This window comes from Nipponia nippon, unplaced genomic scaffold, assembly GCF_047370975.1.
Source record: "Nipponia nippon isolate SJK-2023a ecotype South Korea unplaced genomic scaffold, ASM4737097v1 scaffold_5, whole genome shotgun sequence".
In the NCBI taxonomy this organism is placed as follows: Eukaryota; Metazoa; Chordata; class Aves; order Pelecaniformes; family Threskiornithidae; genus Nipponia; species Nipponia nippon.
This window is the reverse complement of record NW_028262369.1, coordinates 3,160,937-3,174,091: the sequence shown is the minus strand read 5'-3', so window position 1 is coordinate 3,174,091 and position 13,155 is coordinate 3,160,937. Positions and strand designations below refer to the sequence as shown.

At 40.8% G+C, this 13,155-nt stretch overlaps 2 protein-coding genes across 11 annotated transcripts in view; one reads left to right on the top strand and one right to left on the bottom strand.

Moving 5' to 3' along the window:
• Positions 1-13,155, top strand: part of PLA2G10 (phospholipase A2 group X) — a 16,784-nt gene continuing 3,629 nt past the window's right edge. The window contains exons 1-2 of one of the 2 annotated variants that reach the window (XM_087731471.1): positions 1-1,011; positions 10,803-10,968. In XM_087731471.1, coding sequence (XP_087587597.1) covers positions 918-1,011; positions 10,803-10,968 — 260 coding nt within the window. In that variant the 5' untranslated portion in view covers positions 1-917. Of the gene's footprint in view, positions 1,012-4,491; positions 4,760-10,802; positions 10,969-13,155 lie in introns of those variants that run through there. The other variant, XM_009477333.2, reaches the window with a different exon arrangement.
• The window catches only part of BFAR (bifunctional apoptosis regulator), a 24,162-nt gene continuing 16,530 nt past the window's right edge, over positions 5,524-13,155 (bottom strand). For all 9 annotated transcript variants that reach the window (XR_015698731.1, XR_015698737.1, XR_015698736.1 and 6 more), the window contains 3 exons: positions 11,089-11,284; positions 8,408-8,592; positions 5,524-8,327 (listed from right to left, as the gene is read on the bottom strand). The gene's annotated coding sequence lies outside the window, so the exon portion shown is untranslated. The remainder of the gene's footprint in view (positions 8,328-8,407; positions 8,593-11,088; positions 11,285-13,155) is intronic.

Here is a 13,155-nt window from a genome sequence, read left to right as displayed (position 1 = left end):
TAGAATCTGGAACAAAACAAAACCAAACCAAGAAAAGACCGATGAAAAAAGAGAACCGTAGGAGTAATTTAGCTGCTCTGCATACATTATAACTGTAAACCAGTTTCAAGAGCATTTACGTAATAACAACCTTTCCAGCGCACAAGTGTCTGTTATGGGCAGCTACGCGCTAGCACGGTATCTCTGCAGAATGGACAGAATAACATTGCTCCCGAAGAGCATATAAAGGACAATGCTACAAACATGGTTCCCAAAATTCTCTCAGAACATACGCTACTCATAGGCTTACAACTACCCAAGACATTACAAGTTATACTACAGGCTGGTCTAGTCTTAAATCAAAGTTGGATTTTGTTCTGTATGCTAGAAATAGATCTGAGATAATACCAAGTACATTGGAAAATACTATACAATGGCTTTGCATAATGTTTTCTCATCTTCCACGTGGAGCTTGTCTCTCCAACCTGTGCTTTATAACTCTTGTCGGTTTTGGAACAACGTCCCCAACAACGCGAGCTGAAGAAAACATTGGTAAACAGGAAGTGTTGGTTGTGAAAAGGAACTGAGAGAAGATGGAAAGACATGAAAGAGAAGAAAGCCAGCCAAACCTCTCAAAATGGGAACAAAGGCAGTGAATGTTTCCAAACATGTACTTGAATAAGTAAGGCTGTTTTTTTTTTTAGTGAAGACAACGATGATAAATAAGTTGATTGTGTAGTACTTGGACATTCGGTATCTGAAGGAACATACACTTGTAAGGGATGTATTCCAGGCCCAGCCTGTGTCCCAATCCAATGTTTAAGAAAGTGTGGGGTAGCTTAGGGACATTTGCCAAGTAGAGCGATCAAGTAAATACAGTCAGTTGACTTACTGCTGGGAAGCAGCTCTTCAGTTCAAATTATTCTGATACCTTCACAATGAGGCACGTGTTTTCTTTCCTTATTTTCCTCCAGGATTCAATGCCGCAGAAGAAGCCAACCTGGGACTTAAGCTGGGATGCAGAAAACCAAGGTGCAGTTTCCCAGCTCTGCTACAGCCATCATATAACACCTTGAGCAAATCACCCTGCCTCCATTCCCATCTCTAACAATGGGAAAATAATTTCTTTCACCATTCTTTATTAGTTCATTAATTCAGCGGGGCAGCAAATACATCATATAGCTTAATTGTCACATGCTTAATGCAGAAGGATCCTAATTTTGTAGGACTTTGCTTAGATACCTACAGACCCTAGTACTTCTATACTCATCATCACTACAGATCTTCCTAACAGCTAAATGAGGAGTATATATGAATTTGACCAAGGTAGGTGGTCAGTGCTTTTTCATTTCTCATTCAAAATAACTGCTCCTACTAAATAAAAAGTGTTAATGGAACCAACTTCTTCCATTACTAGAAAAATACAGCTTTGCAGCTGTTTAGTCAGCGTAAATATACACTGCTCTCAAAATCACTACCTTCACCAGCTCCCAGGGCAGTGGATAACTTGCACTTATGTTAACCATATTTTAGACCATTCTAGCACTTTCCATCAACATTTTAACATTTTGGATTAATATACTCTGTCATCTTCCTGCATGTACAGAATCACGGACACTGGGAAACCAGGCTTTTACAACGAACTTAACAAGTTTGCCCATAATATTGTTATGCTGTGAGAATGTTCCTCAGTACAACTCTGTGTCTCAAATTATATTAATCTATTCCTCAGATTTAAAAGCAACTTAATTAAAACAACCATTGAGCACATGCAACCTTGCTTGAGAAAGTGTACTTGAAAAGCAAATGCTTCTCCCCACCCCTGCGCAGCTCCAGTTGGCAAAAGGAAACAATTCATCAGTGAGAAGGAAAATGCCATTTGTCACATACAACCCTACCAGTTACCAAATGCTTCAGACAAAAGGAACACTACAAAAAGCAAATATGACAGGTTTACACTGCACATAAGTTTTCATTTAAAAATTTAAGGGGAGTTTTAAATCTTGTGGGAAAAAAAAAAAAAAGACTATATCATTGTAATCCATATTAACTTCCAATCTGTTACTAGTATATTTTCTTAGCCATATGCCATGGCAATTAACTGATTAACTGGACAACCGAACTCCCCCTCAACAGAAGTATCAGATTTCTCTGCCCCCCCCGCCCCAATTTCACTAGATGTTCTCCTTTGAACTTTTACTACAACTTGTAGGAAATAGAACTCCTGACTTGCATTCCTTACTTCATATAGTTTTTGTCACTTCTGACTACTTTCTAATAGAAGCAGCTGTACTCTGAACATTTCAGTCTCACTTGATTTTTCAATGGTTTTAGGATTAATTTCCTTCCTTCGGAGAAAAACGGACCAACTGCACTAATCCAACATCAAGTGCAGTAAGACATTGTGTCAGTCAGTCTCCTGAAGAACAAACACGAAATGTAATTCATGTTGCTCCCCTGGATAGTGTTTTCATTGTCATATCCAATGGTATGCTGGATGGGATACTGTTCAACTGGAAGTTTTGCTAAACTGCTGTTGAACACTATTAAAACGTTCTAATAGGTGTGACTTATTGACCGGAAGAGTCGGTAAACAAATGCAGTATAAGTGACAGTATGAAAATAGAGTAACAGTAATTAGCAGTATGACTCCATGAGTAACAGGAAAATTGCTTTGACCCAGTTGATGACAGTAGCAACCAAATCTTAAAAGAAAAAATTCAAAAACCCAAATAGATGGGTTTTCTGTTATGACTTGTACATTACCAAGACTTCTCAGGGTCACTGACAACATTTATGGTTGCCTGGTTGCCACCGATCCTATTTCGCTAGCATTCTAGTCCGTCTCCATTGGGAAGCACAGCGGTAGCTGTGTTCCACTATGTTCGTAACACCCAAAAGCCGGGGACGGAAAGCCCAGCTGGCAGCGTATCGCAGCAGGCTGTGTCAGAAGCTGCTTGGTATCGATCAGCAGGACGTCACGGGCACACAGCAGGTCTCCAGCAACTTTCATCCCCTTGCAGACTACAAGCTCTCGAGCTGGAAACCCTGCTTTCTTCTGGTTTGTCAACTTCACACCATGACCCCTTCTGCTTGTTCAAACACCGTGCACAGGTCTGACTGGGCTAACGTACCGTTTCTGCTCTTCTGCGTGTAGTTGCACGAAGGCGCATCAGGTGCACAAAGGCATATCGATATCCTACCTTAGACTGATGTGCTTCCACACGTATCCCACGCTACCCTAATGTCAGTGCCAACACAAACATTTCATAGAGCGTGGATTAATGAGAGCGTAAGAAAAACAAATCTGATCTGTCTGTGCATGCTTTTTGTCTTTTGGAATCAGACCACATACAATTTTCTGCTTCTCTTCTGACTGAAGAGGAATGATATAATGCAGAAATCAGAGCATTTTAATGCAAAAGTAGAATTATCATTCAGTATGCACATGAAAAAAAACATTTTATTTCTTTGGTGAAAATACCATTCACTACAAAAAAAACCACCAGCTGCTCTCCAATAGTAAGATGACATGACCAAGAACAAGTTCTTTCTAAGTTCTGTAAAAAAACTTTGGTTTTCTCTCTCCTTCCTTATCCTAGTAGTGTGGGCCTCACTGGGATCCAGCGGGGGTCATATCCCAGAATATAATAATGCCCCCAAAAAAAAGAAAACAGAACAAAACACATAGTAAAAAATCAATATCCAAAATTTCAGGGGTCCTGATTGCTTGAACAACTGACAGGAAATGCCCTGCTCTCAGTGCAATAATAAAAGGTCTGATTAAATACTTTCAGTGTACAAGCAAGGAAAAAAAAATCACGTAAAAGCAAGTGGTATTTTCTGTGTGTTGAGAGGGGCAATGAAATTGTGGTTGCTATATGGTATCTAGTTGTAGGTTTTACAAAATAATACAAGAGTTGGAAAGGGAATGGAAAAAATATGCAAAGATTACACAAGGTACAAAAAAATACTCAGTATAAGACTCTGTTTTGGTTGGGGGAAGGTTAACAAGTTATTTTGATCAAGCTACAAATGTCCATAACCAGTTTGGGAGTTGGTTGCTCTTTAGTCCTCCAAGAAAAGTAGCAATCGGGAGACAAAGTTGGCAAATTCAGAGTAAAGGTAGAGCGCACATATTCGGCACTGGTTATAGTTAACCACTAGAGTAACTTACAACACCGTTCACTGCCATCGTAACTCTTCAGATCTAGATTAAATTCTCTAGGAAATGCTGTGATTCAAAGAGAAATTATAGCTACCAGAGCAGGAGGGTCCTGGGGGAGCGGAGCAGAGGCCCCCTCACCAGAGGCCAGCAGACGACCTGACTGCAGGGCTCCCTCGGTGCCTGCGGGGCGCTCGGCGGCCGAGTGACCGGTCCCAGCTCTCCCCAGCTCTTCCAGCGGCAGCTCCTCCCTTCTGGCCAGATGGACAGCGGAGCGTGGTCTTCGGCTCCGGCTCCGGGGGACCTGGCTCGGGGCAGAAAGCAGCCTTTTATAGCCGGCACGCAGCTGCCCTGGCTCACACCTGCACACTCCGCTGCCGGAGCAGGGCGCTCATCCCCGCCGGCAGCCCGCATCCCCGCCCGGACCCGCATCCCCGCCGGCAGCCCGCATCCCGCCCGGACCCGCATCCCCGCCGGCAGCCCGCATCCCGCCCGGACCCGCATCCCCGCCTGCCCCGGGAGCCGCGCAGACCCGCTCCGCCGCGCCGCCCATGGGACCCCGCCGCCCGCCGCTGCCCCTGCGGCCACCCCTGCTGCTGCTGCTGCTGCTGGCCGGTGAGTAGAGCCGGTGCCGGGGCTCAGCCTGGGGCAGGGGCACCGGGGAGCCGAGCCCTCCCGGCAGGGAAGAGCCCCCGTCCGGCCGCCCCTGCTGGCAGCGCCCGCCCTGCCCCGGGCTCTCCGCACCCCGAGGGATGGGGGAGAGGAGGAGGAGGGAGAGGAAGGAGCGTTGGGGGAAGCGATGGCGGCAAGAGAATACCTGCACACTTCGAAAAGAAGGGCTTTGAAAGGCTTGGGCGTAACTTGGGTTAATAGGGAGAACGTAGCGAGGTGCCGGCTGCCCGCCCGGACAAGGTGTGCTGGCGGCTCTCCCGCTGCTTGCTTTAAAGTTCACCAGTAACGTGCAAGTGTGTGAAAAAAGCTCCGTATGTAACATCAGCCCGCAGATTGCATGTGCAATAATAATCCGTCTACAAAGGCATTTACCCACCTTCTTCCTGGGGGTATTAGAGAGCGCTAGCTCAGAGCACTGAAGTGACACAGCCGTTCAAAAGCGAGGAGCTGCCGGAACGGAGATTGCCTACAAACCCAGAACTGGGTTATTCTGAAAGCATGAGTCAGTCTTTGTGAATCAGTTATGATGTGAGAATGTAATTAAAGGACCCCTGCCTCATACCTGAGCATAGCCGACTACTCACTTTGCAAGTATTTAATTATTTTTTTTGTCTCCTATGTCCTATTTAATAAACAGTATTAAAGACCAGTTGTAATAATTTTCAGTCCATTTCCTCATAGGTTTTCCGAGGTATTCATCCGTGTACTCTCTGAATGCACTTCTTTCTTCCACGCTTCTTTGAAAATATATCATCATCCCTCTCTTTCAGATAGGTACGCGGGCTGACACAAAAAAAGCATCCACTAATTTTAGGTTCCCGTGGTGACATATTAGAACCTGATTTTACCTAGGACTACTTAAAATTATGTGGAACTTCAACTACTCAAAGCCTGGCTCTCACTGAGTATTGGAGTAGTTTGGTACTCCAACCCCAGGCTACTCAGCAGGCTGGGAGCATACTATTAGTAAGCATCGATAGGCATTGTTTAAAGTGATTAAACTAACCTCATGCTGAACCTTTGTGGCAGCTGTAAGGATAAAATCCAATTTTCCAGAATAGCATTCAGCTGCCTTAATTAAGAGATTCTCTTTTGTCTTCTTGCACTTTTTTTATACATTCCTACACAGCTTGCAAATTCACCAAACTAAATCTTGCAAATAGAAGGATCCTAAGGAGAAGAGCCTCAGTTCGTTCCGATAACAGATTCTGTGCACAGAATGCAGCAGGGTCTGGGGGTGGGCAAAAAGGCAATTGCGGGATTAAAGACCGTAAGGTAAGGTGCTTGCATAATGGGGCCAAATTAAGGTCCCACCAAGCTCACTGCCCCAATTCTACTTCTGACCTCAGCATGGCCCTGTTATTCCTTCGGCATTTTGATCCTCCTCCAGACTTCATCCTTTGCACGGCACAAACCTCGGCAAGAACATGAAGGAAAGCAATGAGTGGCTGTTTCACTGCTGCTGCCGGCCTAGAGTGATCATTACCGAGAGCCGGCTTCGGTCCTTTTAGCTCCGAGTCAGGCATCACAGTCACCCGTTCCGTAGGCTGTGAGGAGGAAGGGAAATGCAGTTTACCTGGTTTGCAATGCTTGCGCCACAGTACCAAAAGAGGCAAATTTATCCTTTCAAAAAATTTACATGTGACCACAGTTTGTGGAAGTAGCAGACCAGTAGTCTGGGCAACAAGATGAGGCGAAAAAGGCCATTCCTGATAGCTTATGAAACAAGAGGAGAAAAATCGAAGTGGGGAAAAAAAAGTTTCTATAATGCATACAGTTAAAAGGTTTCCACTTCTGGCAAGATCTTGGAGATGCATCAGAAAGTCTTGCTTATTCCCAAGTTTCAAGTTCTGAACTACTGGAGCACTGTGACTGTGCCAAGGAAATATCACTATAGGAAACCTTACACATATTTAACATCAAAAAAAGTTTCTGTAGCCTCAGTCTTTGAAAGAATGGCTTAAAATTTCTTTTAAAACCCACAAAACATCGTAGTCTGTATTAGATGCTAATGATTAATGTTATAATTATGCAAAGCTGTGCATCTCAAGAAAAATACAATTATATATCTGCAAAAATAATTATTATGCTTGCATTGTGCCCATTGCAAAGAGTAAAATATGGGAAATATGACCTTTCACAAAAAAATCCTGTGTTTCTACAATGTTTTTTTTTCCCTCTATCCATATGGAAATTTAAGGGACTGGATTTTTAAATATTATTGTAAGCTATTCAGAAAACTAGGAAAAAAGGAGAGTAGGAAGGTATAGTGGAAAACACCTTGCAAAGACATAATAACGTACAGCATTTAGCGCAATCTGAACTCCCAAGAGCTTATACGGGCAACAAACCAAGACAGTAGGATGAAGTTCAAACTCTCCAAACATGGCTGGGCTCCAATTTGGGCAACAGGAATTACAGTTTTAAAATCAAGCACAACACAAATATAATCCAATTACTTACTGTTACCTTCTCTCAGGTTGTCTTTAGTGTTTACTTCATTTCAGTCTTCAGAAAGTCACCTCACGGCTTTTGATTTCTCCAACTTATTCATTACAATCACAAAGACAACTGCATAGATTTGTTTGGGGTTTTTCTTTCCCCACTTGCTATTTTATGGTGCCTACAGTAGCCTTAGGATTGGCGTGGGTTTGGATTCCCTTCAACCTTTAAAGCAGCTACGTCACATCCAGTTAAATCTGAGTTTGCTGATAGACTAACCTCTTGGAAGGTTTTTTTCCTCTCCCAAATACGTCTTTAAAGTTTTCTTTCAAGAATGAGAACAGTTGAAACTTTGTTAAAGTTCCAATTCCTATTATGCAATAAACACTGGAACTAAATATTACAAGAATATTAAAAGCCACAAGATGACTAGACTCAAATTGTCTAACTGTAAATTATTTCATATTCTTAGTTGTACCTATTTCTTGTGACCTCTAGATATCAAAACAACATGGGTTTGATTTTTTTCATACACATTGTAAAGCAATGAAATGAAAATAAATGCAATCTGGTTCCCTCCCTTTTTCCCCAGCCACAATATTGTGTTTGATAGAGCTGCACACAATCTGCATGACAAAACCAAAAACCAGACTAGACGTAGAGGGACAGCACTACTCTTTCAGGAATGCATAATCAAACCTACAGGAATACTCTTGTCCTTAAAAGCAAAGTCTTCATAAAAACAAACAAAACCACAAAGATCTTAAAAACATACCTTAATCATGAAACACATGGGAATAGGCAGAATGTCTCATCACACTCTGACTGTATTCCACAGAAGTTCTGATTAAATACTTCGGAAATTTTATTATGTTGCTAATAGACTAACGCTACCATCGTCATACTGATACTCTTACTGTTTCCATAGTTCTGTGTGTTTGAGGATGGTCTTTCGTCGCTTTTATTAAACTTGGGTTACAAAGCTGTTGGGACAGAAGCTCTTCCTTCGGTCATGTTCAGAGTATCTACAGTATAGTACAGCCTTGGCTTATACCTGGGTGTCCAGATGCTGTAACACAAACAAATGGCAAGGATAAAAAGTTCATGTCCTTTTCTTTAACTTACATGGCACATTTTCAAGATTTATACCTGAGCTCCTCCAGGAGTAGACGGTTCATAACTTCTACTTTTCATGGATGTAAATCAAGGGACTGGGATTTGTCCAAAGTTAGCAAACAATTCGCTGAGGCAGCCAGGAATATGACTTGGAAATTCTGAGTTTCCTCTGCCTGTCTCGTAGCTCTCCTACACCATCCTTCCCCAGTTGCCAGGACCTGAGACACAATGTAAAAACTCTTCAGGAATTGCTTCAGAATCACTAACGCCATGCAGAGCAAACCCAGCTTTGCCATCAACCGCTAACATGGTTCCTTCAGACATTATTGGCTAGCTACAAGAGTCTAGCCAAATCTTACTAAACATTTAAGAGTATAAGCAGTTGTCATTTGTAATGCTGCAGCCTTACTGCAGGGTTTTTTTCAGCTGGGAATTTACTGAACCTGTACTGACAGTGAAGATGACAGTTTGAACACTTCATAAAGATAAGAATCTGGTTATACTCAGATGGATGCTTCTGCTACCCGGAGCTGAAACATCTCTTCAGAGCTGCAACGGAATGGGAGACGATCATGTCTCAGTTCCACAACGTGGCTGTTATTTTGACACCTAGAACGACAGGTTCCAAAGAGTCCACCCGGAACACCTTATGGGCCCTTTGGGAAAGCGGGAGAGGATCTTTTTACCAGAAAACCTGTATAACTAAACAGCAGACAATATCCTGGAATGGGAGCTCTGACACAATAGATACTATTCACTCTCTTTGCAAGGAAGTTTTAGTGCCAAATAAAGAGTTTTTAAATTAAACTGAAAGTGACTACATAGCTGAGGAAGCTTTTTTTTAAAACTCCTCAAGATACAACTGCTTTTCATCAGTGGCCAAAGATGCATATGCAAGTTTAAGCACTCTTCGTTTCAACATCCTCTCCTCTCCCTCGATCATGTGCCGACAGAGCAGGAGGGAACGAGATCTGGGAGTAGTCGCCAGGCAGAAAAGTGCTAAATACTGCCTTAGGAAGCCTAGCTATTTTCGTGAGTAAGGATTAGCTACAAACATTCTTTCTAAAGCTTTTTTAAATCATTCTCACATACAAAGCGATTGTATTTCTTAGTGAGGTGATTTCATGAGGTGTTTAAATCCCTTTGTTTCATGAAATAAGAGTGCTGGAGGTCACCAGCATCCCATGCATTTCAGGTTACTCAGCTGTGCTGGGAACAATATTTTTCTGACAGATCTTTCATTAACTGATTATAGTTAATCATATAATCTATTATAATAGATTAGTCTATCAGTCTATTATAATAGATTATATGATTACACAAATTATATACAAACTGCATAATCATATAGTTATTCTGTAGGAAAATGAATATCAAAGCTTTCAGTGACAAAGTCTAAATATTTTTTCTGCTGTCTCACAGATATTATCAGTTATTAAAGCTTAATGTCTTTCCCAGTCTGTATCCAGTACTGGGAGTTAAGGTTTATAAACTGTTCTCATACCAAAAGAAATTATTAGTTTAATTAGTAAGACAACTCTAATCAGCAGCCTTCTACTAATTTATTTTGTACTCATCCGATTTCTTAAAAATTGCTGCAAATAGTGTGGAGCCTGCACTGCAAGCAAATGCTGCCTATTGCCATTCAGGGTCTTCGGTGCATTAGCTCAACCTGAAGGATGACGTGAAGCCCTAAAAAAAAAATCATCTGGTGTCTCAACATTTATCTGCTGCCCTGGACCTACTGCTTAAGTACTGACACGGGATAGTTAAAATAAAGTTCCTAAATACAGTCTTGTTCTGGAGGAATAATGGTGAGAATCCATTGAACAACAACAACAAAACCCAAGCAAAATGTAACAGAAAAAAAAATAAGCAACCCTTCTTCTGATCTCCCTGGAAATGACTCCAAGCACCCTCCCATTTCCCTGCTCTACACCCCCTCACCTCCACCACTTATTTGGCTTTGTCTAAACGTGAGGAAATGCAGAACCCCACCATAGAGCGTATGTTGTTCATATGTAAAGCCTTATATTCTACAAAATAACATGGGCAAAATTGCATGTTACGATAAGGAGAAAATACTGCAACGCTTAGGGCATCTAATCTTAGCAGATTAGCGGACCTAGACCGCAGAACACATGCTAGCCCTTGCCAGTTTTAAGGCTGGAAATGACTGAAGTCTGCCATTGTATCCTGCCTCGGTGGGTGGAAACCACTGCGGCTACGCAGAATGTTGTTCAGCATTGTCTCTCTAGATTGGGGTAAAGAGGGACTGGGTCAAGCACTGTGGCCCTCAAGTGGCAAAAAGAAAACTGTACTATTTGATAATGAATGTCAGTACTTGCAAAGTTTAAAAAAAAAACCAAAACCTCTTTTATATCTGCATGTTTGATTCAATAAAAAACAAAGAGTTTTTCTTCCACAGTTTATAAAGGCACTTTTGGGGAAGCCCATTTTAGAAATCGAAGAGGAATTCTTGAATTAGCCGGAGCCATTAGATGTACTACAGGACGATCTCCTTTTGCCTACCTACGTTATGGATGCTACTGTGGTCTGGGAGGAAGAGGATGGCCTAAGGACAGAGTAGACTGGTAAGAGTACCTATTTATCTGCGTAATTAAGTGCTGAATGTATGCAGATGACAGAGTAAAAGGATTAAAATATGAATTAGGCCTATTTAACATCAGTGAGGGAACTGAGTTTAAACGCACCTCAGACCGCTAAGAAACTCTGAAGCATTAAAATCATGTTACTGTAGCTCTACAGGAGTCTTACTTGCCGTCACCTCAAATTCTCATTGCATTAATACTGGCTTCACAGTACAACTGTGTTTCTTTGCTGTTTGGCCAAGAGCTGAAGAACTGAAGTCTTCTTGGAGAATCTTTAAAGCTCAAACATTCAAGCTATCTATACAAATAAAAAAAAAAAATCACAATTGAAAAATCTTTTGATTCTACTGCTGGCCATCGCATTTTATTAGTATTCAAAATAATACATAGAAAATCATACCAAATTCAGCCTGTTGAAAAATGACTTGAATAAAAGGAATTATGAATTGTTACTAAAATAATTCTAAAACCAGGCCTTTGTATTTATTACTAAATCTCAGCATACTGACTACCATCAATTGGATTTATAATTAGCTGACAGGAAGATGATTTTCTGGTTACAGTAGTTAAATAAAGGTTTTATATCTTCAAGTTTATCATTATCATGATACATTTCCCACTGTCTGTGACATCTCAAGTTCTGACGTATCAAGACAGATATATTGTAAGTTAAAAGGAAAACAAACGCCTGATACTCACATTTAGGGTAGAATATATGGAAAGTTCAAATCTGATTTTTTTTTTTTTTTTGCATAAAGATTCTAGTCGTGATTAGACCTAAAACTTTTAGAATCTTTGCCTACATATTTCAAGTTTTTGTACGTGTAATCTGTTATTTTAAAGAAAATTTGGTAGACTGTGGTTGCTACTTTAATGACTGGGAACACATACAAAAAGAAGGGACTATGATTAGTTCCGCTCAGCTGCATACCTAGAGAGAATGATGGAAAATCTGCAGTTTGCCAGTCTTTCAGCGTAGGCCATTTTGTCACTTTGTGAAAGTCCCACAGTGGCAAGAAGCTGCTTCTTCACAAAACATGGTTACCTATTTGTGGTCTGGGTGTTAATAGCTACAGAACGTTAAGAACAAGCCAGAGGTGAGTGTACTTAACTCTGCTGCGTTTGAACAGAATCAAGAATTGCACCAACTGAATGTAGAGACAAACGTTCTTACCGAGTTTGATTTCTTAACGTTTTGAGCTACGTTGTGGGCCGTTTACATTCAGAATTATGCCTGAAAACGCAGGAATACTTAATCTGAAGTAATAATGTTTGTAATGGAATTATTCAAACAATAGTTATTGCAATTTAGATGCTTGCCTGCCTCTTATAAACTTTCAAATGGAGACAATCATATATTGCTTTTGTAAGATAAAATGTAAAATACTTAAGCATCTTTTTTTATTTAAAATGCTTAAAAAAAGGACTAAAGTAATTCTAAAAATTTTTGTAAACACGTGAAGACAGACTGCACTACGGCAAAAGAAGCCATATTTCCTGGTTTATTTACTTTGCTACAAAGACTCAATAGAAATCATCTTTATTTTTTTTTATTTCTACACATGAGATGGATGTATCGAGCTACTTCACAGGCAGGTGCTGTTCAACTGTTACATACTGCAGGATCTTTAAATGGAGATTCATCTGGAATTACCAAGTAATTATTTAATAAGCACAGGAAAAAACAGTAATTGCAAGTGAGAGCTCACAGCATTAACTTTTTCTATTGCAGACACAAATTCCTCAGGCAATCTAAACACCATCGAAACATCATGTGCTTACTGTAACATGATGGTTTTAGGCTACCAGGAGGAAACTGAATGAGTAAATGCAGAGAGCTCACAGATAGATCCTGTTCTTCCACTGAGCCAAAAAAAAAAAAAAAAAGAGAAAAAAAAGAAAAAACTCAAAAGCTATCTAATTTCAGATCTTCGTTACCTCCCCCACTTGCTATTCTGGCCTTGCAATGACTCTACACCAGAAGAGTAATTCTTTTTTTTAAGCATTAAAACATGCTATTAATGCTTACCTGTACTGTTCAGTGCCACAACACGATAGAAAGTCTATGAATTCATTGTCCCAATTATGACAATTTTGAAATCATCATTTTGGGCAGTTTTCCAAATTTTCTCATGATACCGAGTAAACAGTTTTAGTTCTATTATGGCA